This window comes from Babjeviella inositovora (assembly GCF_001661335.1).
Source record: "Babjeviella inositovora NRRL Y-12698 unplaced genomic scaffold BABINscaffold_9, whole genome shotgun sequence".
Taxonomy (NCBI): Eukaryota; Fungi; Ascomycota; class Pichiomycetes; order Serinales; genus Babjeviella; species Babjeviella inositovora.
The window spans coordinates 316,639-340,188 of record NW_017566846.1 but is presented as its reverse complement, the minus strand read 5'-3'; the positions used below and the strand labels follow the sequence as shown (position 1 = coordinate 340,188).

Below are 23,550 nucleotides of genomic sequence, written 5' to 3'. Positions count from 1 at the left end.
CCCCCCCCCCGATATCACAGACCATTTCACCATGAGAGGTTCCAGGTATGTATCTTTCGCTGCTGCTCGTCTAGGCGAAGCCACCACTCCCTGACAATTGGATCATTGACCGAGACGGTATCGGATGCATTGGACGATCACAGGCTTTATCAATTCACTTGTCACTTCAGCCATATATTCAATTATTATTTCAATTATTGCAGCGCTTATGGCTCAATGACCCCGGTTATTCATTCCATTATTTTCCAGCCCCAATTGAGCCGATCTGACGTTAAACGTGATCTTCGAGCGTTACTAACATCCTAGAAAAAAAGAGGAGATCCTGTCGTTAGAGGCCCCTATTGAAATGAAACTCAAAACGGTCACACTGGCCAACAAGAAGCCCTGGCGGATCTTGCGCTATAACTCCAAGGTCTCGCCCGTGCCGCTGCCCGAGCCTCAGACCGACCTAGCCGCATTGCCTGTGCCCACGTTGACTGCGGAAACACACTCGTTCACAACACGCAAGGCCTCGCCCAGACGGCCTCGCCCCAAGCCGGGCCAGCCCGCAGAATACGTCTTCATCGACTTGTCGCCGCAGCGCAAGACTTGCTCGTCCACCAGCTCCAACGAGTCGGAGGCCTCCCAGACAACTGCCTCCACCCGTGCGTCGTCTGTGCCGTCGATTCCTGAGGAGACCTTGACAAAAAAGCCGAGCAAGATGTTCAGCGGGCTTTTCAAAAAGGCCACGTCTGTGGCACAGCCCCTTGCCTACCCGCAGGCGAACCTTCAGGCCAACACCCAAACGCCCCAGGCAAGACTCCAGTCTGGTTCCGCCATGCCTAACTCTACAAATCAATCATACCAACCATCCGCACACCCCCTTTCGTACCTCAGTTCATCGCCGGTGCGGCCGAATCCGGTAAAGCGCTCGTACGCGTCCTTCACTGAAACGCCCATTGTCGCGCCGGCGACGAGACACCGCTCGTCCTCTTCCATTACGTCGTTGTGTCTCTCTGTGGGAGAAAATGGCCGGGCTGTGCTACAGCCGACTCCCCATGGCTCCGGTAAGCGCATGTCGATGTGTTCGTCGTCCAGCGATCTCACCGTTGGCCAGGGTCAGGGGATTACCCCGACAGTTATCCTGGTGAATTCCCAGGCCAACCTTCAGGCAAATTTCCAGGCATATTCTCAGGCCAATTTCCAGGCGTATTCTCTGCGCTCATCACCCATCCTCCGCCACTCGTCGCCGCCGATCTTTGAGGAGCTCTCCGGGCCGCAAATCCCGTCATATAGTTTGGCCAGTGCGCCCAGCCCGCGCTTCGGCGATGTTTCGCACTCGCCGGAGGATGACGACGACTACCAGAGCATTAGCCAGTCGCAGAGTGAGGCCGATGACGATGACGACGCGATGGCCGCGTTCACCAAGATCATTAATCGCCGCAACCAGATCTCTGAGCGCAAGCGAGCCAACACTATCGGTAACACCCATCTGGAGAATTTCCAGAACGCGGTTGCCGGGGTTTCGCCCGGAGGACTTACCTCGCTTGGGCGAAACCTCTTGGCACGCAAGCCGCGGCCGCGGTCCATGGTCATCACCCAACCGCTCCAGCGGGCGAATGTTTCCGTCGCGACAAACATGTCAAATCTAAGCATTGTCTCAAAGAAGGTCAGTCCCGTGCGCAACTCGGCGACAAGACTTTTTGCGCGCAGCACCTCCACTGCCAGCTTCCAGAGCCTCCAGCGCGGCTCGTCCATGGCTCCAGCATCTTCACCTATGGACTACGAAACTGTCCCACCACGCCACACGCGAACCTTCTCGTCAGTGTCGATTTCCAACAGCTACCCCCACGCGCGGTCGCAGTCGGACGTCCAGTCGGTGGAGAGCCCAGTCGACCACGTTTACTTTGACTCGTTTAGGAGCTATCCCGAACAGAAGGTGAAGCTTGTTTTGGGACCGCCGTTGGAAGTTCTGGGTGAGACGACGACGGAAGGGGAGTACCGATTTCCCTCAAGTCAGGCGAATACGAAGGCGGATCCGCAGGCGAGCCGTCCGAGCGAACAATGGCCTCACCCCGAGGACGTCCCGACGAATGATGTTAGTGAAAATATATGGCCTTGTGACACGCTCGACATGTTTGAGGCCCAGCCACACCAACAGCAAGTTCAGCAGCACTTTCAGAATCTCTCGCGCACGGCGGTGCAGCCAGCTGAGAAAATCGACCTAAGTGTGGGCTTCCCCGCTCCAGGTTATAGTGAAACGTTCCCATTCTATGCCCTGGACGTGTATCACCAATCGAAAGACACGTTACTCTTCGAAGGGCCGCCAATGGGGAGTTTTAGTGAGTACGATATGAACCTCATGAGCGCGATTCCCGTCAAAAATGGGAACAATCCGCTCCACGAGTTGGATGATTTTGACATAGACAACTTTGTGACGTATGACGGGGAGTACTAGGTAAGTTCGAATCGTGTAAATGCCTAATTATGAAGTTATGAAAAAAGAAAAAAAAGAAAAAATATATATATATAAAAAAATAAAAAAAATTGTAGGGCATAAGAGGGTTAATTAAAAATACAGCCATTAAGGTGTACATTGATATCGTAAACAACATCCACCAATCGATATTTGCTTCTAAAAACCCTTTTATGGCAAATTGAATACCGGCTTATATCAAACAGACTTATCTAGATAAATATGTAGTGATGGAGCTTAGAAGCTTTCTAAGTATCCGGAAGCAAGCCCAAACTCCAAGGGAAGCAACCACTGGTAAGCTCCATACGATAAAGAATAGGTTACTCAGCCCCCATATGGTGTATTCCAATACAATCAGAGGAAGTGCCGTGAGCCGATTGTAGAAAGAAACAACCCACGTAAGCAGATCTAGTATCTGCTTCAACCCCGACTCAAGTCGTGTGACTCTCTCCAACGCTACATCCAACAGTGTTTCGATCATCCGGAAACTCTGAAATACTCTGTCCATTACCTCCGAGTGTACCTCCATCATTTCCCTCATTTCTTCCAAACCGTGTCGTTGGGAAAACAATATCGTTTCAGAATACAGTGCCACTTCTCCAAGAACATGCTGTATATCCATACCGGTAGTGTAAATTAGACCTTTCAATCCCTGCAAAGATCCAGTAGCACTGGATAGCTCATTGGAGAGCCCAACAGCAATAGCGTGGTTGGCAGTTGCGAGGTGATTTGAAGTTTGCAAGCCAGCAATGATCTCACCGAGAAGGTCTTCACCGAGGACTTTTTTAACCTTCATAGACTCTACAAACTCTGCCTTCAAGGTTTCAATTTCCTGGGACCAGTCTGCCTCCACTAGGCTCAGGTAGACTTGCGCAATTTCCTTATTTATGTTTTCTAAGGACAAGGCGAGGCGCTCTCCCATGCGCTCACTGCTCAACATGACTTCGGTGGAGAAATCGGCGGTGGTTTTTAAAGCTTGGTTTATCTCCGACAAGGAAGCGGAGTACTCCCTTGCTTGTCGAGCATAGGCTGCATTCATCTCCGTCATCTGGGATTGGAACAACTGGTTTATTTCCTCCACCGTTGTGCCCAAGTCCCGAGAGAAATCATCCGTCCGCTGGTAGGATTCAACCATGGAGTGGTAGAAATCGTAGAACTTGTCCGTTATATTAGAATACAAGTCCAAAATTTGGTCTTTCTCAAATGGAAGCGATTCTTGGGCACAGATAGCACCCACCGACTGGTAATTCCCACTGTATGTGGTCCACCATTGGGGCTTGGTTTCTAAGGTTAAAACGCATTTGTCTATCACCTTTTGAGGGGGACGTTCACTGCGAGATATCTGCTGACGAAAGAGAGGCTCACAATTAGCAGGAATCATAACCCCCAGTGATTCGAATTCGCAAACTGAGAGTATAACGGCCACCCGAACTCTCATATCCGTAGTTAAGCCTTCAACCCCCCACGAATGACACGTTTCAAGGATTGGCTTTACTGCTTCGTGGATGCACTCGGAACTACCAGATCTCGAGACACGGTCGATATGCCTCACTTCGTTCCGTGCACCACGAGTTATCTGCTGGTGCCGCCATACGATCTGCTGTATCCCATAGTCCAAACCAGAGAAGATAGAGTTGGAAATGTGGTGGGGGTCAGTGTTGGGGTCAGGGAGAAGCAAGTGGCAAGCCACGAGTAGAGGACATACAAGAATGGATACCGGGTGCATGACAAACATCTAGGCGTAAATAAATTGAGAATAATCGATAGAGCGTCTGTAAGTGATACCTTAAACCGATAGGCCAAGCGGCAGGTATTGTGGGTAGAACTTTATGACTTTGGTTTAGTCGACGGATGGCGCTGACCGGTTATGTAACAATGGCAGTCAGAGGGGATTACGGATCCAGGATGAAAAGACCTGAGAGTTCAATATTGCGATAAAAAAACGAGATGCGTACCTAAGAGGTTCGAGGAGTTGGGGGTGTTGAAAGCAGTTTATATTTACAACATAAAGAGCATCTGGTACCTCTAGTGCTTAGGTAGGTAGAAAAAAACTTACCTGGAACACACGCCTGAAAGGAGATAGCCCCTCTCAGATGCTTCATAATAGTAGCGTCCTGCAAATTGCTACCTTTGATATATACAATATCCAGCATGTTTCGGGCAAAATCTGAGAAAGTGATGTAGAAAATGACATGTAGTGTTAAAGAGGTGCCTCACACCGTGCGGCGTATTTAACTCGTTATCCTCACGCGTGCGGTTCACTACGTACAGGACTATCCCTTCGGGTTTGGTTTACGCCCGATCGGGCGACGCGTAACCATACGGCTCATCACATGGTTGACTGAGCTACGCTTTCAAACTGTTTCAAAAATAGAAACCACCTCTGCTACAGCAGTAACTCACACTTAGGATCTTCTAGAATTCACCCCATTCCAGTATATCAGCATTGCCAACCGCAACCGTTCAAACCCCTGCACGCTCATCCCTTCCTGTCATGGCGCAGATAGTGCACGTGAGTCGCACGGCTGTCGTTGGAATTGGAGGTTAGTGTCGTTATTCCGTGCGCTGTAAACAGATAACAGCTATCACACCGGCCTAAAGACGTCGCCAATCTTTAGGCGACTGAGGAAAATCCGTGCGCGTGGAACGCATTTAAAGCTTTAGCACGGCTTGGGCGACAGATGGTTAAAGAAAAAAAAATTCCCCTTCTGGGAATCGCCAAGGAGAGAAGAATAGAAGTCACAGTCTATAGTTGAACGCATTCTATCACAACTATTATAGTTAGGAGCAATCAACCTCCAATACGAGTACAGACCGCATCAAGCAACTCCATCTTCTTGCTCGATTTAATGATCAAAAAGATCCCCATTCTCTTGGTGGTGCTCCTCCTTGTGGCTTTTGTTTGTCAGTTCCTCTCGGTGCTCTCAGCACCCGTGACCACCTCCATTGCGCTTTCCAACTATGCCAATAAACTCTTCGGGGTGTTTGGAGTCTGTCTGAACGGCGTCTGCTCCAAAGCGAGCATTGGATACCCGACTAGCCTTGTGGAGGAGGAGGGCTTTTCATTGCCGTCGAATGCGCGCCACAGCGTGTCGAAACTCTTGGTGGTGCACCCAATCTCCGCCGGATTCAACTTCCTCTTGCTCGCAGGCTCAGTGTTTCTCCTCTCCGACAGGTTTGCGGCGTCGCCGAACTTTGTCTTGGTGTTGCTTGTCTTTTCCTTCCCCACATTTCTCCTCACGTTACTTTCGTTTTTGGTAGACATTCTCGTGTTCATTCCGCATCTAGACTGGCCCGGCTGGATCATTATCGTCTCTATTGTGTTCATTGCAGTATACATCGCTCTTCTCTGTTTTGTCAAGCGCAGTGCCACCACCAGACAGTACAAGAGGCCGCAGTTCACCGAGTATTTGAACACCAGCAACGGGGAACTCGAGACAAAGAGTAACCCAGATCCGGCGTACGAAATGAACTATACGTACGGGGAAGTGGAGGGAAGCAGCCATCCGAGCCATTACTCCCCAGTGGATGATTCTCGTAGCTCCCCCGACCGTGGGAACACCTTCGACAGGGACGGTTACCGTTACTACCATCCAGTACAGGATGATGCTCTCGACGATACAAATGTGACTGGCGACTTGACCCAGAACAATTTGGAAACCCAGGAGGGTACTGCTCCAATGGAGGTACTAGACGCTTCGATGAATCCTGTCCTCCATAAAGCTGTCCAGGCGTTTCCAGAGACAGCCCGAACTGACTTCCAGAGTAACACCCAGGCTGGCTTCCAAAACCAACCGCAGGACATTTTTGAAAATGCCGACATTCCGGTGTATACGCTGTCCCCTAGGCCCGCTGCTATCCCTCCAGGAGCCCCTAAAACGCCGTATCCTGTTAATGACGACTTTGACTTCAGCAGTCCTGCAACTCCGACCGAGTATTTCCATCCCCAGAGTGCAACGGCCGGAAATGCAAATACCTTCACCAACGACCCCGCGGCCAATTTCCATGCCAATGGGTTTATGGGAACCGACGATTACGTCACCCCCAAGATAGGCTCGACCCCTCAGCGAGTGGTGTCGGGACCTAGACCGTACCCTGGGGATGCCGAGAGTCTATTACACTCCTCGCCGGTAGTGCCCACAAGTCCCGAAACTGTCTTGCCATCTGAGGGCGCCAGACGAAACTTGAACCCTGAGATGGTGAAACACAAGCTCAGCGTCAGTCTGGAAGATGGCGGTTCGATGTACACTTCCGGCACCTCTGCTTATATTTCAGCCGAGAGCGATGAGGATCGATTCCGAAACTCTGCGGTCGACTCGGAAAACGAATCCACACTCGATCCAGACTTGCAGGTAGAGGCTACTGAGTTTAACCAGTCGCAAATGACAACCGTGCTTTCTCCAGCGTCTGACAGAACTTTCGAGGGCCACAATCCCGCCGCTGATGCCTACTCTCGGTTTACCGAAGATAGTTCCACCATTCACGGCTTATCCCGCAATGCCACTCTCCAGAAACCCAGAAAGGCAGAGGGGCCAGCTGTCATGCCTTTTGGAGAGCAGTCCTACGCGGCGGTGGGATCTCACAGACACAACCCAACCTCGGAGCAGTCCGTCCCTGGATCCTCAATCTACACCGAACAGCCAGCTGTTGGAAATGGTATCGAAGACGGCGAATCCGACGTTTCTGACGTTTTAGACATCTACAAACGAGCCAGCGTTCAGAAACAAGACCCCTCCCCAACCCGGGTAAGCAGCGTCACTCAGCCACTCAGAATCGACGCCAGAGATGTCTCTAATACCCAAATGATCAGCGTCTACAGCGACGACACGGAAACGAGCCCGAATCTTCTTGCAACACCGTATCTCGGGGAGTATGAATCAGACATGTTGAACACAAACTCTTCCATCAGGTTGGCGCGCACTCCATCTCCATCAGGGCACCAGCGTCACTCCCAGATCTCGTCTGGAGCCCCGGACTCACCAATTGGTTCCGTACACTCTGATTTTACATCCATCAGCCAGCGGGGAATCAACCCTAAGTACTTTGAGAGCGACGAATACCGCACGTTGATGCTCCAGGGACAGCAAGACCATCTTGCGAACCAGTTCCAGAAGAACAGAAGCCTGGTGCGAACCGTCCAGGTGAAACGGGTATCGAACTACGGAATGGACGCCATCGCACAAGCCAGTGCCTCTAGCGCTCAAGTGAATGGCCCCATGGAGCGCTTCAAGTCGCTGACCAACGGCCAGCGCTTGAGCCATGCCTCGAATAGCCTGCCATCTCAGTTTTCACCTGATGTGGTCTTGGACAACAATCCTGATTTTTCGTTGGGGAATCGGCGGATGAAGTCTGTTACACGTAAGGTGAGTAATACCGCAGCGAAGTATGCGTAGATGTCTCACTGGGTTATTTATCGGAAAATTTATTTTTTGAGTGCGTATTTTTTGGACATGTATTTTTATTGGTTATCACTCTATTCTTGCATTAATTAACCAATATAGCAACTTATTACTAGACATCAAAACTTTAAAAGCAAATACGTATAGTTCCAGTTATTAAACTCGGCCTTTCTCAATCTAGTAGATTTCGATTCTGACTACAGCGCATTGCACTTGCCTGTATACAAGCTAAATATTTCACGCACGTGACATATTTGTTATATGAAAAATCTCGGGCACTTCAATATCCACCTAGACACCTATAAGCATAGATAATTTTCCTCAACATGTTGAGATCCACTTTGAAACCCGCCAGATCCAACCGCTGGGCCCTTGCGATGAGAACCAACAGCACGGCGGAACCTAAGGCAAAAGTACCGGTAAATGCCCTCAAAAATGCGGCCCCGTTGTACCCGCCAATCGCTGAGACCTACCACACGTTTCTCAATTTGAAAAGCGCAGATATTGCCAACATGTTTTTCAAGAGGGACAAACAGTTGATGGGGGGCAGTCTAGTCCACCACAAGGGCGGTGCCCAGCCCGTCACCTTCAACAGCTTCCAGCTCTTTTTGCAGTGGTACCAGGCGTACGCGACAGTTCATTCTGAAGGCTTACAGCCGATCCGCCATGAGTTTTCCACCCCCAGAGCCAGCATGGAAAAGTCCACGGTGGAGGCATTGCAGGCGATGAGCGAGCAGGGCCAGTTTGAAGACATGAGCGTGACCAAGGTGGAAGAGCTATGCGAGGAGTTTGAAGCAGAGTTCGCCTTCCAGATGTCCATCACCCCCCAGAAATCCAATTTACTTGTGGCTGACATGTTACTCTACTTGTTACAGAGAGAGACCAGCGAGTCTGTCTTCCAGGCGGTCTGCGAGTTTGTGGCGAACCACACGGGCCAGTTCAGATTGAGCTCGCTTGACAAGATCGTTTCCCAGTTGATCTACACCGCCGGAAAGAGTGAGCACGCGTTAACTGCCGTTTTAGATGCTTCACTCGAGGCTGTGCTCCACCACCACCCCAATATTCTCGCTAAAACCGACTTGGCCCTCATTGAGACGTTGACTACGCTCTACATTGGTACGGGGGACTTGAAAAAATCCACTGCTTGCTTAGCTATTTTGAATGAAAACGGTGTGGCGCCAAAGGTCCAGACGGCTGAGACATTTTTGTACCTTTTGGAACAAAACCCAGAGGCTAATGTGAACAACTACCTTGCGGTCTTGTCTGGCGTTTTCTCCACCGCTTTGACCCCGGTGATGACTAGTTTTTTTGTTAACCAGATCACGAACTTTGCCGAGTTGAACGCACTTTTGCACTGTATCGAGTCATCCAGCGAGGCTGCTGCTATTTACGCCGTCTGCCAGACGGAGCTTATTGAGGTTGTATTCCTGTTGGAAGCGTCGCAGTCTGAGATGACGGGGCCGGTTATGGCTGCGAAGTTGGCTGGGTTGGCCCACAGAATCAAGGCCCATGCGCTGGTTTCCGACGAATCTGCGTTCTTGCTTGCAAAGTACCACGCCTACTATGGGAGTAGCATCGGGGCGAGAAGAGCTATTGCCGATTTGGAGCTAACGGCGGAGCAGACTGCTGAAATCAAGGAGGCATTTGCAGCGGGGAAGAATGCTTTACCGGCTAGTAATGTTCCAGGCTTTGGAGAGAGACACCAGACGGTGCTAAGCGAGCTATAAACGTTGTGTATTTGTAAATAAATGTTAATGAATGGAAAAGAATAGGGCGGCCGGGATACGACTTAAATACAAACCGTATGGATAACAGGGGGATCAACTAAAGGGATACTTACAGCTGAAATTAAGCGCAGTTTACGGTATATCAACACTATGAGAGATATGAAGTTTTTTCGAGCTATAGTTAGGGAACTAGAAACTATGACGTGGATATAGCAAAAAAAAATACCCCGGTCGCTTGTCGCTGAGGATGTTTTGGAATAGTCTATTATGTGATACATCCTGAGGATTTCAGATACCTCCAGTTTGGCACCCCACCAAGCCTTGTCTCTACTGGTTGAGCCCGGTGATGTTTACAATCCGGTTGACCAATGCCTTTTGCCTGAACTGCTCTCTGCTCAAGCTCCGGACGTTCTTCACCATCGACTCAAACCCTACAATGCCGTCCTTGTCCAGACCCGATCGCTTCGTCGTGTACAACTGTTGCACCACGCCGATGGTGTCCTCTAGTGCCTCGCTCGCCGCCACCACGTCGTACAACTGCTGGAAGATTACCGTTTCGGCACACAAGAGGGTATCGATATCTGGGTCCGCAACCTCACGAAGCACTTCCGGGGCCTGTGTATCCCCGTATTCTTTAATTTTGGCAGTCAATTCGACAGTGGCCTCCGAAAGACGCGATTCAAACTCGATAAGATTCCGCTCGATGTTGTGGACGTCACGGCGAATGTGCTGCAACCGTTGGTTTCCCTCCTCGATGAATGCAAACTGCGCAGACACAGGCTGTTCGTTCACCAAGTATTTGATCTGGCGTTCGATATCCGCGAGAAGTTCACACCGTTCAACATCGTATGGAGCAGGCAGCGATGTGTCCGTATCAAAAAAGTCTGGGTCAACCGGTGTAGCGGCTTTTTTAGGAGATTTGTATAACGGATCGTCGTCTGGGGTGGGTGGGGGTGGTTTATGGTTACGGAGTGAACTTGGTAACGGTGGCTTGGGTGGGGCCATACCATGCGGGCCATGTTCCTGGAAGTGGGTATCGTTATTCTGATACCGGTGGGATACATTAGCAAGCTGACTATCTGGAGGGACAAACTGACTACCCGAGGTGGCTGCTTGTCCTACAACCAGATCATTATTTTGGTGTCTTGGCTTCTGAGGCAAAGGGGGTGGCCCCTTCGCAAAAGGCTTTGCAGGCAACGGAGGGATATCTTCGGAGGCTTCCGGGGTGTAGGTTCTTTCCGGAGCAGCTGTTGATTTGGCATACACCGGGGGTTCCTTCCCAAAACACTCACACATCACCCGGGTTAGCTCGATCAAATTCGGCACATTGCTGCCTTGGAGAGTGCTGGAATCACGCCAGTAGGTCAAATACGGGTTGTAGAACCGCCCGTTAGAGTCCACAAAGTTTCCTGGCTTGATCAGCATTTCGGGAGTCGGAGAGACGTACACAAACGGCGGCTCCACGGGAAACTGGAGTGGAAACCACATGTCCACCGGAATGTGGTAGACCTGGTTGCCAATATTCGCCGGCACCGTGCCAAAGACGTTGAGGAGCAACTGCGGGATACCGTTTTCGGCGGTAAACACCTTAGTGCGCGGGCGCAAAGTGGCACAGAATGCGAGAAGCTGCGCCGACTGCCGGTAGGTCTGGACCGGGTCCACGTATTCCACCTGGAGAACTGAGTAGAGCCAGTTGAGTAACTCTGGTGGAAGCGTCGAGGACATGTTGAAATATGCGAGACCAAAGATGTATGGGGCTAGGATCAATAGGCGGTATGATCGGAATCAATGGTGCTATGGGATAGATGCCTGAATCAACACTGCTTGTGGATGTACACCTGAGTCTGATATGAAATATATAGCACTTGGGGTTGCAGAATGGTCAGGAACGCTGGTGCTTTGCAGAGTCGTAAGCACACAGCTGTTATCCCATCCTGCATGAACTTCAAATCCAGTCACGTTAGATAGAGGTGGGTAATACCTTTACTAGGATATAAACGGACAATTACTATTGTTTTTTTTTTTCGCAGTCTGAGTTCCGGGAGCGGAAAATCAACGTCCAAAAGCCCGAGGTTTAAACTAGCGTTTGAAACAAAATACTGGCCATATTTCAGCGTTACAGGGATGGCTTCGTTGAAGGGTGAGGCTGTCTGGTGGTGAGGCTCTCCTTTGACCTGCACATACAGCAATTTGGCAAGGCACGTTCGTTATCGGACTGCGCTCCCTGCCGCAAAGACTCGAAGCGAACTTCTGTCAACCTCAGCCATTTGAAAGGATAGCTCAGCACACAAGGCTATACATCACTAAACTCCTTATATCAACTATGTCTGGGTATGTTCCCTTTGTCAATATCCTGTCCTAGCGTTTGCTCGCGATACTAACCGTCAGCTACACCGTCCTTGCTGGCTTCATACTAGTTGTCGTTGCATCCATTGTTACCTGGAATCTCGCGCCAAAGCAGAACAGAACCGTCTGGAGATCCAGTATTATTTTAACCTTGGCCATGTGTTACTTGATGTGGGCCATCACCTATTTGGCCCAGTTACACCCGTTGGTCGCCCCGAGAAGATCCGACTTGAGACCGGGCTATGCCTGAACCCAGAGGCTTGTGTATTTATAGAATCCTGTGATGCTAATCCAAATTACCGTGAAAGAAAAAGTGCTGTAGGTATATAGAGGGACAGGTGGGAATGTCACGAGCAGGGGTGTATAGACGTGTCACAACACTGTCTCGACAAACAGGCGCACACCCCGAATCCCATGGTAGGAGATATTGCAGTTTTGAAAGTGTTTGCAGTTGGTTTACTTCTCGATAATGGAGCAACCGAGAAGGGGTTTGGATACTGAAAAGTGAGCAGCATATGCGTCCGGACAAAGGATACACCGTGTCGGATGCCGGAAAGTCGACTTACAAATCTTTGGCACGGGCGTGAGACTCGCTCAGAACCTCCAGGCTGAAAATTCCGACCAAACTCAGATCTAAGGGTAGACTTAAGGGTATTGATGGAACCATTAACCTTAGAAGATATCATTTTGTGCATGCTTGAAAACTGGACAGATACCGGGAAGGGTGCATCCACCCGACTTTAGTGGGCTCCGTCGTAGCAGCAGACTGGTAGATACGATCAACTCCGGAAACTACAAACTCAAGTTTACGCTATAAAAAAATGTAGAGCGGCCCCAACCAACCCGGCCATTAATCTGGCCCTTGGTCTTAGTGGTCAAGGCACATCACACGATCCACACAACCGCAACAAACAAGTATCAAGCGTTTAATTGAAGTCATGTGGCTTTCTCTCCTCCAAAAGTAGAACCCATTATTCCATGGCTGAGTAAGGAACGTGGGGCAGAAATCGGAGTACCAGTGAGCCTGGCGAACGAAAAAAAACTATATAGCAGCGGGGTACACTAGCTGATCCAAAACGTCTTCCTAGAGGTTTTAGCCCGTAGAGCCCCCTAAGGTGTGGTTACAAGTGAGTGTAAGAAGAGCGTGTGGTAACGGAGATCTATGCATTTTTATAGTACACAAACATTTAAAAAAAAAACTTCAAGTTACCCGTCCGTGCACGTTCTTGTTAGGGCAACTTCCTTGGTGGGTGCACGCCTCTTGCACATGTTAGCTATGATGTAACTCCGAGCGTCTGCATGCATCAGGGCTGAGATCAATTTGCGGCGTTGGGGTTGACACGGCCAAGGGTCTGTAAATACTCCTAATTAATAAGCCCCTTGGTATAGCTGGTCCGATTTGAAAGCTTTTAAACGGGAATCCTGCTCACGGAGACCAAAAATTCCCGTTGTTGCCACGTTCTGGGATCAGACTACAGGCTACCTTCATCCTTATTCTTTCCGTCTTTTGACCATTCATTTCTGGTTCTAACTCTACCGATTAACCTTCATTCATGCCAACTCAACTAATACCATCCCTTGAGATGGCTCAGGATACGGGGTTCTATCAGAGATTTCTCCAAATTCGCCAGGTCGCTGTATTGCTATCCACTGCCTCTGCGTCCTTTTTCTACCGCTATGGAATGTACCCCGTGTATTACGCCGCATACAAGCTTCTTGCGTTCATATATGGTGTGGTTATGGTTTTCATACGAGCTTTTATGTTTGTCACCTTGAAGCCCCTAGTTATGGTAGCGCAAACCATTTGCTACGGCCTCTTCCTTCCTGCCAGGATCTGGTGCAGACTCTGGGGAATCACGATCCCGTTGGATTTAGAGTCTCAGGCCCGGATTGCAGGCCATTTATGGTATGCTGTGACAAAAATCTCCGAGTTTCTCATCATCACAGTTGTCTTTGGGATGCTCTTGGGTCTCTACGTTGGCGGTTTGATCCATTTGACGCGATACGCGTTGACCCCAGCAAAGAAACTTGCGATATCAAAAGCAAAGAAACATGTGAGTGTTTCCAAGCCGAGGAAGTACCACCGGGTGGTACCCCCAGCCGAGTTGAAGATCAAGTCCATGGAAGCGCGGATTGAGAACATGCCGTCGCGAAAGAGGGTGACCGGGGAGGAGCTTGAGTACCGGGGAGATCTGGTACCGGTGAGTGCGTCTTCTGGAGTTTCCATTCACCAGTTCCTCGACCGGTTGGATACCCCGCCGTTAGATAGAGATTTCCTTCTGCCGCAGATTCATAAACGGTTGAACTTTGAGGAAGGCTCTGACAATGACTTAGAGAGACCCGAACTGCGTGACGCGGCTCCTTTGCCTATACATCCACTCGTGGGTTCTGAAATCCTTAATCTCGACGAGATAAGAATAGCGCTCCAGCGAGACACGTCGCTTGAGTCCATTCCCGAAGAGGAATCCCGGAATGCCACACCGATGTCCAGGGACTTTGACACGACCCAGGCCACCCTCAACACTGTGAATGCTTCATTGCGGAAGCCGAAAAAGTCCAAGTACCCGAAGGAGTTTACGATGAAACGAGTATCCAGGTACGACGGTAATGGAACGAGCGTGGGGGTTGGCTCGGAGGATATCTCCACTCCAACTTCGGGAACGCTGTCCGAAAGCGGGGAGGGGGTTTCCTCGAGGTCGAATGTCTTTGATACCCAGCGGAATGCATCGTCGAAGACGTCCCATGCCACCGTGAGTAGCCGCAAAGACTAAGGTTTGCGTGAAACTGCGTTTCAGGGAGAACGCCCATGTTTTTAGTCTGTGTGGTCTCGTATCGTATCCCTTATATTCCGGAGAGGTTAAACTTAAACACTATTGAAGTTTAAGTGATCAGAGCGGAACAAAGCTCTGTAGAAGCGGGAAAACGATCGCAGTCTAAAATTTGAAATGCCATTTACATAAATACTACCCTTTGGCTGTATAAAAAGACCTGTTTAAGGCTAAATCGAGTAAAAAAAACAAAAAACTTCACCATTGGGAAACTCATGTGTGGTTTCGATGTCTCTCAACTGTTTATCACCTGGCGTGTCCGTACCGACAGCTATCGCCTGTCTCATTATAGATAGCCGTACCAAACCACTCCCGCTCTCCACTTCATCATTCATCCGTACCATGTCAGTTATATTGGCTTCCGCGGGATACGACCACACGATCCGCTTTTGGGAAGCGCTCACAGGGGTGTGTTCGCGGACGATTCAGCACGCTGACTCCTTGGTGAACCGCCTCGAAATCACGTCCGACAAGCGCTTTTTAGCTGCCGCAGGCCACTTGCACACGCGATTGTACGACATTCGCACCACAAACCCCAACCCCGTGACATCCTTTGAAGGCCACACTAACAATGTAACGTCTATTGCCTTCCAGTCGGACAATAAGTGGATGGTGTCGCTGTCGGAAGACGGCACTGTCAAGGTATGGGACACGCGGTCGCCGCTGGTGCAGCGCAACTACAAACATAACTGTCCGGTAAACGAGGTAGTTATCCATCCAAACCAAGGAGAATTGATCAGCTGCGACCAGGACGGAAACGTGCGCATCTGGGACTTGGGCGAGAACCAGTGCACCCACCAGCTTATCCCCGAGGACGACGTGCCTATCCACTCGCTCACCGTTGCATCGGATGGAAGCACCTTGGTGGCAGGAAATAACAAGGGGAACTGCTATGTCTGGCAGATGACAAACCAGAAGGACATGACCATGTTGCAGCCCGTGACAAAGTTCCGCGCCCACTCCAAGTACATCACCCGCGTGCTTCTTCTGTCAGACGTCAAGCATCTAGCCACCTGCTCGGCCGACCACACCGCGCGGATATGGTCGGTGGAGGATAACTACGCCTTGGAAACTACGTTGCTGAGCCACCAACGCTGGGTCTGGGACTGCGAGTTCAGTGCCGACTCCGCCTACTTAGTAACCGCCTGCTCGGACCATTACGTCCGGTTGTGGGACCTCTCGACGAGCGAGACTGTTCGTCAGTACAACGGACACCATAAGGGCGCTGTTTGCGTCGCGTTGAATGATGTGTAGATAGTGTTAGTATTGAGTGGCGATATCGATGGACTAAAATTCATGGTGGGAAATAAATTCGGGCATAGGAAATTACAGATATTATGTATATGCGCGTGTATTATTTATCTTTAGCCTTAAACAATGAATACGCATTGCGATCACTGAACCGTATCTTTCCATTTATCGGAATCATGATATCAAACTTTTCAAGCAAGTCTCTGGATAGCTTGGTCGATTCACCCGGGCTGAGACCGCCCATAAACCAGTCGTAGAGTTCGTCCGACGGAAGATAGTACGGAAAAGTCATCCGCTGTTTTAGCTCAAGTATGAGCGCTTCAACCTGCCGAACCACCGGGGCAGCACCGGTAAAGTCTCGCACCAAATACGCGTAGCTCTCCAAGGCAAAAATGTAGGCCACCTTGGTTAGCAACCCATTGGCATTAATCCCCGGAGTGTCTGCGTGGAGAAGGGAGCAGAGTACCTCGGTGACTTCTCGGAGCTGGTTTCCCAAGCCGAGTTTATAAAGTGCCACGTTACACGGAATATCCGCTTTAAACACGGTGGCTAGCGCAAATGACGTAGAGGCCAAAACAAGTGGGACCAGACTCTCGCTAGCAGGGGGAGAGTCTAATATGATACCATTTGGGTCGGACAGTTTAACCTCCGCCGAAACATGCTCTCGGTGAGAGTAGAAATTTCGCAACCCAATCAAAATAAATGGAAGTGGATAAGCGTAACTCGGTACAAGCTTGTTTAAAGTGATTGCTTTGAGGCAACTGCCATAGAATTGAGCACTCTCGTACGCCTTGATTTGAAAGCTATGGCCAAAGTCATACTGCATGAGGTAGCTCACCAAATCTTTTTGAGAAATATCGACTTGGACGACTGACCAATCGTTTCCCCCCGCCGTCTCTGAAGAACCGCCTTTCAAGTCAAGTAGAAAGTGGGAAAAAAGGGTGGCTACAAGTGCTTCTGCTTCGCTGATTGCCGTCTTTGAAATCTCCGCTTTGCAATTTTTACATCTGCCATCAGATTTTAGAACCATCTCCCAGCGTGGGGCTGAATACCCCTGAAAGTTGTAGCCTCCAACCAAGCTACCACAGTTTGGACAGTTGATTGACATGAACCGATCGTACTTCTCCATGCATAGCTTGCACTTGCACCGGAAACAAAATCGATCTTCGAGATCCTGGTTCCGAAGCACGGCTGGCAAACCAATAACACAGTAGTTTACCAACAACTCTCCCCCACTGGAAATCTTTTTGATTGCCTTTAAGGTGACTTCTCGGCCTTCGAAAATCACTCCCACATTGGGATCGCAGCCGTGGTTGACCAAGGCAAAGGTGGGGTCGAACATTTGACCGTTACTCTCCATAAACGTGTTTTGCATGACGGTAGAGTTTACAAAAGAGAGACAGGCAAGGGTATTGAAGTCAAGTGGAAGAGAGTTGTCATAGAAGCCATTTAAGTGACTCAGAATATCAAACGCTTCCTGCCGTAACGCAACGAAGCTCGATCCGCTCAAGATATTTTCCGCATGGGAAGTGAGGCTAAGAAGTTGCTGAAGAAATACCGTATCGGCTTTGGCCATGGAGTACATCCGTAAGACCAAGCATTCTGTAGTGCTGCTTGCGATACCTCTTTCCTTTGTGTACCGAAAATAGAGACATTCGTTCCCATGGTGCTCTTCCCAGTCCCGGATCTGACATTTCACTGAACAATACCGGCAAGTACCACACCTCGTGCACTCCACCAAACGATTGTTAATCGGGATATTGTCATTTTCAAGATACTTTCTGCGATTTTCTGGCAAACTTGCAACTTCGGGGTCGGTTCTTATAGAGGGAAGGTTCCCAGGGGTATTGCAGTACGAGCAACAGGTGGCTCTGTTATCGTGGTCATCCGCCATACTCTCGAGTATCTCTATCAGAGGAGTAAATTTGTAGATAGTAGAACCTGCAAATGTTAGTACTGCAACGAGAACTTTGTTTGGGTCAACGCCCGTTAACCAGGCTGAATTCTATAGGTGTTACAGCCTGATCCGGGAGATAAAGAACCGCAACCCAAAGCTCAGTAATATTCACCTTCTTCGAATGCAATATTAGTGGCTAATCCTCGCCTTCCCGGTCCCCGGTATTGGTGGAGGAGGGTGAGATGCAGAGGTAGGTCAAACACCCCAGACCCTCCCTCCTGACAAGGCATGATTGGTATAACATTATGATTCATGACAAGTACAGAGGAAAACAGACTGAAATATATATGGAAGCAGTTAATTATTTTATTAAAAGCATGGATTTGCTTGGGAATGCCCAACGGGGAAAGGGTCTTTTGTGGTGCCTCCGAGGCTGCATATGTGATCCACATGTGACGATACGTATGCATCATGCCAAGTTTGGGAGTACGACAACCTTGGGAATTTTATAAAACCATGGATGAGAGATACGACTAATCTTATTGTCATAAATCGTCATGTTAAAACAGTAGAGTAATATTTAGAATAATATAAGCTTAGCGTTAGGTAACTCTCTAAGCACACCTCGGGGGCTGCTGCTATATATAAATAAAAGCAGAAATGCAGATCAAAGGGGTGGATCGATCAATACAATAATTTAAATTTTAAAGTTGCAAGCCTAAGGGACCAACGATACACTGCAGCTTTCCTTCGTCGTTGACTTGCTAACAAGGTACACCTGAAACCTCGTCACGCACCCCACTTGTGGCTCATCAGGCTGCGCCACGGGGCGACCCTCACCGCCACCGGGCTCCTCTCACCGCCACGCCTGATGGGGCGATCGGCTGGAACGTTGAAACGCGCGTCAGCCTTTTACCACTTGTCATCAAATCGGTCTTATTCTTTTCACATCTTTTTCCACACACGCACACCAGTTGACAGCCGTATTTGCTCTATGAAGCTTTCTGTATTGTTATCTGTGCTTATGGCTGTAGCGGTCAGCGCGCTTCCCGCCAAAGACTTTGCTGCGCGACAGTATTTTGCGCTCGAGATTGATGCCCAGACGCTCCCAAAAGTAGTCTCCGACTTCCCGTTCCGCTACGAACACCCTGCCAGAGGCCTAGCAGACCACCACGTGTTCAGTCTTGAGAAGAGCCACGACCTTTCTGCGTTGTTGGGCAACCTCAACAGCGACCCCGAGAGCTTGATGAAGCGTGGGGATTTGCACGACGATTTGCTCAGACACGATGTCAAGTCCGTGCATCTTTTACCGCCAAAACGTCTCCACCGCAGGGCTCCTATTCGCATGGTATCGGGTAAGGGGGACGAATGTGAACCGGATGCCGACTCGAATGGCAAGTCTATCCTTAAAAGAGACTCTCCCGACTTTTTGGACCAAACAGCCAAGTCCCTTGCTATCAACGATCCGCTTTTCGAAAAACAATGGCATCTTGTCAACCGGGCTTTTCCCGGAAAAGATCTCAACGTAACGGGTGTCTGGATAGAGAAGAACATTACCGGAAGAGGTGTCGTCACGGCTCTTGTGGATGACGGTTTGGACTTCACCTCCAAGGACTTGGAGCACCGCTTCTCACTTGAAGGCTCGTGGGACTTCAACAACCCCGGCCCAAAACCAGCGCCGCGTCTTGCGGATGACTGGCACGGCACGCGCTGCGCTGCGGAAATCGCGGGCGAGCGGGGCAATGACTATTGTGGGGTAGGCGTCGCGTACGGTTCCAAGGTCAGCGGGGTGCGCATTCTCTCGGGAACTATTACACAAGAGGATGAGGCTGCATCTTTGGTTCACGCTTTGGATGTCAACGACATCTACTCGTGCTCGTGGGGACCGCCCGACAACGGAGTTGCGATGCAGGCGCCACAGGCGTTGGTGAAGAAGGCTATGTCCAGGGGTGTAACCGATGGCAGACATAAGAAGGGTGCGGTGTACGTGTTTGCCTCGGGAAACGGGGCCTCAAGCGGCGACAACTGCAATTTTGACGGCTACACTAACTCGATCTACTCCATCACCGTCGGGGCCATTGACCACAAAGACCAGCATCCATACTATTCCGAGAGCTGTTCCGCGGTGCTTGTGGTGACGTATTCCAGCGGCGACAATGAGCACATTGTGACTTCAGATATCCACAATAAGTGCTGCAACACTCATGGAGGGACGTCTGCGTCTGCGCCACTCGCAGCGGGAGTCTATGCGCTCGTGCTTGAGGCAAACCCCGCGCTCACGTGGCGCGACGTCCAATACCTCACAATCATGTCGCTGGTGGAGCCAAACGAGGATGGCGCCTGGCAGATGGCGGGGATGGGCCGTAGATACTCTCATAAGTACGGCTATGGCAAGTTAGATGCTTATCGCATTGTGGACATGGCCCAGGGCTGGAAGAACGTGAATGAGCAGGTTTTGGTGGAGCACAAGACGAGGGACATACAGGCAGAGATTCCGGACGATAAGCATGCGGTGACGGATACGTTAAAGGTGACGGAAAAGGATGTTAAAGGGGTGAAGAACTTGGAGCATGTGACGGTCACGGTGAATATTGATGCCGGGATCCGGGGGCAAGTGGCTGTTACGCTCACGTCTCCAAGGGGGGTCAAGTCTGAGTTAGGGGTGTTCCGAGACCACGACAAAGACCGTACGGGGTTCAAGGACTGGACGTTTATGTCTGTCGCGCATTGGGGCGAGTCTGGTGTGGGTGAGTGGAAATTAGAGGTGCTGAAGCGGGAGGATCAGAAGGGGGTGAACAAGGTGGTGCTTAAGGATTGGCAGATGAATATGTATGGGCAAAAAACGTCAGAGAGTGAGACGGAGAAGGAGAAGGAGAAGGAGAAGGAGACGGGGACTTCTCAGACTTTATCATCTCAGACCTCCCTGCAAGCCTCTCTAACTTTGTCATCCCAGACCTCCCTGCAAACCTCTCAGACTTTGTCATCCCAGATATCCTTGTCCTCCTCTTCGACTTTACCTGAAGAAGAAGACGGGGTCAACAGAAACACATCGAGCTCTAACATGGTGACATACCTCGCAGCGCTCGTGCTCATCGGCTTTGTTGCCGCATTATACTTCCTCAGTGCTAGCAAAAAGCGCAACACGCGCCGCAGAAGACGCGAGGAGATCGAGTTCGACTTGTACAGCAGCAATGACGAGGACGCCGAGGACCTCACCGACTTTGAGATCCACGACGAAGAGGTAGACTTGGGTGATGACCGCGTGCCGCCGCCAGTGCCGCCTAAGGACTACGTCGATGGTGTCATCTTCTCCAGCGACGAGGAGGCGGCCGTGGGTGAGACAAAGAACTTGGTTGACCATAATGAAAGTGTGAGGGACTTGATGGACGATGACAGTGAAAGTGCGCCGCTTGTGGATAAACCTTAGTGTATAGAATAAACGACATTAGGCAGGTCAAAGGGACGAGGTAGGATATTTGGTAGAGCTGAAGATGTGAAAGTGGAGGGGTTGGCACGGGAGAGGAAGCGTCGCCGAATAAGCTTAGGTGTGCCGAAAACTGATCGAATATGAGGCCACTATACAAGGCTTTTGGCGATAAATTAAACGTTCCTGTGGACAATGATAAACTACATGTGGGAAACCAGAATAAAAGATACCGAGCCAACCTTACAAACATACCCTGCAGTTTGTCCGCTCTTACATAAACTATCGAAACATAACGTAAAATTCTTAATCGCTAAACTCCTCTTCCTCAAACACTGGTGGTGGCGGCTTGAAGAACTCCTGGTCGGCCAATACCGCTTGCTTGAACTCTTCCTTCTTGTCGGTGTACGCGTACAAGTAGTCCATTTCCAACTCGTGAACTTGTCTGCCCAACATGATCAAAGAGTGTAATGGCTCACCAGAGTCGTACTTGGCCAACTCTCTCAAAGTACCGGCCTTGAACGACTGGGTAGGGGAGCCCAAACGGGAGACGGCCACACACGGGGTGTCGGGGGTGTACGCCTGTTCGCCTCTCAACTCTTCAACCTCCAACAACTGCTGGCACGCGGTAGAAATATCCATGTATCTCGGTGGTTCATAGATTAATCTGCCACGGGCCATGTTTTCGATGCTCTGCTCTTTGACCTTGATGTCAAGCAATAACAAGGTGTGTAACCCGATGCGTCTGTTCTCCATGACCTTGTTGTAGAAGGAGTCCGGCTTCCAGGTTTCTGTGAAGAAAACCATGGACACCGTTTGCCCAAAGTTATACAACTGCAAGCCACAGGCACCCACGGCGTTCATGACCGATGCGTTGTGGATGGCCTCGACCTTGATGCCCAACTCTCTGGCTCTGATGATCAAATCGGTGTGGGTGGTGGCGCCGAACGGGTCGCCCACCACCAAGAAAGCAATGTCGTCTTCCTGAGAATTAGCTAAAATGTCGTCGGAACCGGTTTCCACCAACTCTCTGTCTGCGAGGATCACCTCTCTGCCGTAGAACTTTTCAAGCGAGTCTTGGTCCGCAGCCATGAGGATGGAGGTGTACGCTTCTAAGTACACACGCTTGCACTGCTTTACAATCTGGAGACCGCGCACGGTGATGTCGGATTCATAGGAAAGGCCCAAGCCAATAAGGTACAACATTATTGATGAACTAGTTTAGGTTAGCGGCCTGATGGGGTGAAAAATACTGAAAAAAAAATTAGATATGGGTACGTGCAGGATGGTTGACTTGGAAGACGGAGAGGCGAGTTTGGTAATTCCAGGAATCCAGTGTTGAGAGACATATATTCAATTTCTTTAGTAATATGTTCAAAAGCACTGACGATTTTTGAAAATACACCGGTACTATGTCTGAAAAATAAGGCTTAGAGGGTGGCTGAGGGTCATGGTTGATTAGACTTATTGCTCATGACTAACAGCTGTCCAAGGCAATGTGTTGGTGTCAACGTCTATCGAGAAGAATTTTTCTATGAGTAAACAATGATAGTTCTTATGCAATGCCCCAAAAGTCAACCAAACCTAGCTCTGGGGATGAAGTTCTATGTTAGGGTCCAGCGCTAGTGGATCCAGAGGTTTGAACCTGATTTCCAGTTCAGGACGCTATCAACATGAACTAAATTATCACATAGTATGGCCACGGTATTTCATTAACAAATTCCTACAATGTGGCATCTCAGACTTTCAACTTTGCAAATAAATAAAGGGGGGTTTAGGTATCACCACCCTGCTTCCTTTTATTGAGACTTCATATAGCTCTTTATGTAAATCTCGCTTACTCGTCATCATCATCATCTTCGTTGGCCTCACCGGTACCTGGCTTGTTCAACACTTCGGTTGGGCTCGAGAACGGCACATTGTTGTCACCCTTGGAGAAAACGACAGCCCAGCCGGTAAAAAGGATTGCAGCACCCAAAATGGCCTTGGTGTTGGTATCTGGAAAGGCCGGGTTGAAGCCAGTTGGGTTGGCACCGTAGGCACGACGGCCAATGGTGGTACGGGCGACACGTAAGGTGGAGCTTAAAATGATTCTCTGCATTATATCTTTGGGATTGAAATTATTAAAAAGGCAAAGTGTGTAAACGGAACCTTTTTGTGAGATGTAAACTACCGAGTTTGTAGAAAAAAACTCTCAGGTGAGGGCCATGCCCTAGCTCTCCT

General features: G+C 49.9%; 13 protein-coding genes across 13 annotated transcripts; 7 read left to right on the top strand and 6 right to left on the bottom strand.

The window, feature by feature from the left end:
* Positions 1–7: 7 nt before the first annotated feature.
* AGA1 (Aga1p) lies at positions 8–2,527 on the top strand. Its single transcript, XM_019129356.1, has 2 exons — positions 8–45; positions 307–2,527. Exons 1-2 carry the CDS (start codon positions 32–34, stop codon positions 2,435–2,437), a joined length of 2,145 nt encoding a protein of 714 aa, XP_018984087.1. The 5' UTR covers positions 8–31; the 3' UTR covers positions 2,438–2,527.
* A 126-nt stretch (positions 2,528–2,653) lies between these two features.
* On the bottom strand, positions 2,654–4,572 carry KAR5 (Kar5p; the record flags this gene model as incomplete). The annotated part of the gene is made up of 2 exons (XM_019127158.1): positions 3,080–4,572; positions 2,654–2,667 (listed from the first exon to the last, which is right to left on the bottom strand). Exons 1-2 carry the CDS (start codon positions 4,188–4,190, stop codon positions 2,654–2,656), a joined length of 1,125 nt encoding a protein of 374 aa, XP_018984086.1. The 5' UTR covers positions 4,191–4,572.
* Positions 4,573–5,128: 556 nt separating this feature from the next.
* Positions 5,129–8,021, top strand: RIM9 (Rim9p). Its single transcript, XM_019129355.1, has one exon. It carries the CDS (start codon positions 5,305–5,307, stop codon positions 7,846–7,848), a length of 2,544 nt encoding a protein of 847 aa, XP_018984085.1. The 5' UTR covers positions 5,129–5,304; the 3' UTR covers positions 7,849–8,021.
* Positions 8,022–8,168: 147 nt separating this feature from the next.
* Positions 8,169–9,634, top strand: BABINDRAFT_162444 (uncharacterized protein). The gene has a single exon (XM_019129354.1). The coding sequence runs from the start codon at positions 8,181–8,183 to the stop codon at positions 9,579–9,581; it is 1,401 nt and encodes a 466-aa protein (XP_018984084.1). The 5' UTR covers positions 8,169–8,180; the 3' UTR covers positions 9,582–9,634.
* A 1,303-nt stretch (positions 9,635–10,937) lies between these two features.
* VPS23 (ubiquitin-binding ESCRT-I subunit protein) lies at positions 10,938–11,306 on the bottom strand (the record flags this gene model as incomplete). Its single annotated transcript, XM_019131908.1, has 1 exon — positions 10,938–11,306. A coding segment is annotated over one exon (369 nt), but the record flags the coding sequence as incomplete, so codon positions are not given.
* Positions 11,307–11,904: 598 nt separating this feature from the next.
* Positions 11,905–12,177, top strand: BABINDRAFT_14379 (H(+)-transporting V0 sector ATPase subunit e; the record flags this gene model as incomplete). Its single annotated transcript, XM_019127157.1, has 2 exons — positions 11,905–11,912; positions 11,970–12,177. The coding sequence occupies 2 exons, from the start codon at positions 11,905–11,907 to the stop codon at positions 12,175–12,177; spliced, it is 216 nt and encodes a 71-aa protein (XP_018984082.1).
* Positions 12,178–12,192: 15 nt separating this feature from the next.
* BABINDRAFT_162442 (uncharacterized protein) lies at positions 12,193–13,072 on the bottom strand. The gene has a single exon (XM_019129353.1). It carries the CDS (start codon positions 12,611–12,613, stop codon positions 12,275–12,277), a length of 339 nt encoding a protein of 112 aa, XP_018984081.1. The 5' UTR covers positions 12,614–13,072; the 3' UTR covers positions 12,193–12,274.
* A 408-nt stretch (positions 13,073–13,480) lies between these two features.
* Positions 13,481–14,698, top strand: BABINDRAFT_167942 (uncharacterized protein; the record flags this gene model as incomplete). The annotated part of the gene is made up of 1 exon (XM_019130548.1): positions 13,481–14,698. The coding sequence occupies one exon, from the start codon at positions 13,481–13,483 to the stop codon at positions 14,696–14,698; it is 1,218 nt and encodes a 405-aa protein (XP_018984080.1).
* A 399-nt stretch (positions 14,699–15,097) lies between these two features.
* On the top strand, positions 15,098–16,009 carry BABINDRAFT_38683 (TOR complex subunit; the record flags this gene model as incomplete). The annotated part of the gene is made up of 1 exon (XM_019131891.1): positions 15,098–16,009. One exon carries the CDS (start codon positions 15,098–15,100, stop codon positions 16,007–16,009), a length of 912 nt encoding a protein of 303 aa, XP_018984079.1.
* A 1,049-nt stretch (positions 16,010–17,058) lies between these two features.
* Positions 17,059–18,098, bottom strand: BABINDRAFT_14376 (uncharacterized protein; the record flags this gene model as incomplete). Its single annotated transcript, XM_019127155.1, has 2 exons — positions 18,076–18,098; positions 17,059–17,947 (listed from the first exon to the last, which is right to left on the bottom strand). A coding segment is annotated over exon 2 (840 nt), but the record flags the coding sequence as incomplete, so codon positions are not given.
* A 741-nt stretch (positions 18,099–18,839) lies between these two features.
* KEX2 (kexin) lies at positions 18,840–21,464 on the top strand (the record flags this gene model as incomplete). The annotated part of the gene is made up of 3 exons (XM_019131140.1): positions 18,840–21,304; positions 21,331–21,370; positions 21,404–21,464. The coding sequence occupies exons 1-3, from the start codon at positions 18,898–18,900 to the stop codon at positions 21,462–21,464; spliced, it is 2,508 nt and encodes an 835-aa protein (XP_018984077.1). The 5' UTR covers positions 18,840–18,897.
* Positions 21,465–21,505: 41 nt separating this feature from the next.
* BABINDRAFT_162439 (diphthine methyl ester synthase) lies at positions 21,506–22,546 on the bottom strand. Its single transcript, XM_019129352.1, has one exon. The coding sequence runs from the start codon at positions 22,531–22,533 to the stop codon at positions 21,634–21,636; it is 900 nt and encodes a 299-aa protein (XP_018984076.1). The 5' UTR covers positions 22,534–22,546; the 3' UTR covers positions 21,506–21,633.
* Positions 22,547–22,830: 284 nt separating this feature from the next.
* On the bottom strand, positions 22,831–23,452 carry BABINDRAFT_162438 (uncharacterized protein). The gene has a single exon (XM_019129351.1). It carries the CDS (start codon positions 23,426–23,428, stop codon positions 23,165–23,167), a length of 264 nt encoding a protein of 87 aa, XP_018984075.1. The 5' UTR covers positions 23,429–23,452; the 3' UTR covers positions 22,831–23,164.
* Between the last annotated feature and the right edge of the window lie 98 nt (positions 23,453–23,550).

Coding starts and splice junctions, on each gene's coding strand:
- RIM9 (XM_019129355.1), top strand. CDS start 5,305: ATGATCAAAAAGATCCCCATTCTCTTGGTGGTGCTCCTCCTTGTGGCT.
- BABINDRAFT_162444 (XM_019129354.1), top strand. CDS start 8,181: ATGTTGAGATCCACTTTGAAACCCGCCAGATCCAACCGCTGGGCCCTT.
- BABINDRAFT_162442 (XM_019129353.1), bottom strand. CDS start 12,613: ATGATATCTTCTAAGGTTAATGGTTCCATCAATACCCTTAAGTCTACC.
- BABINDRAFT_162439 (XM_019129352.1), bottom strand. CDS start 22,533: ATGTTGTACCTTATTGGCTTGGGCCTTTCCTATGAATCCGACATCACC.
- BABINDRAFT_162438 (XM_019129351.1), bottom strand. CDS start 23,428: ATGCAGAGAATCATTTTAAGCTCCACCTTACGTGTCGCCCGTACCACC.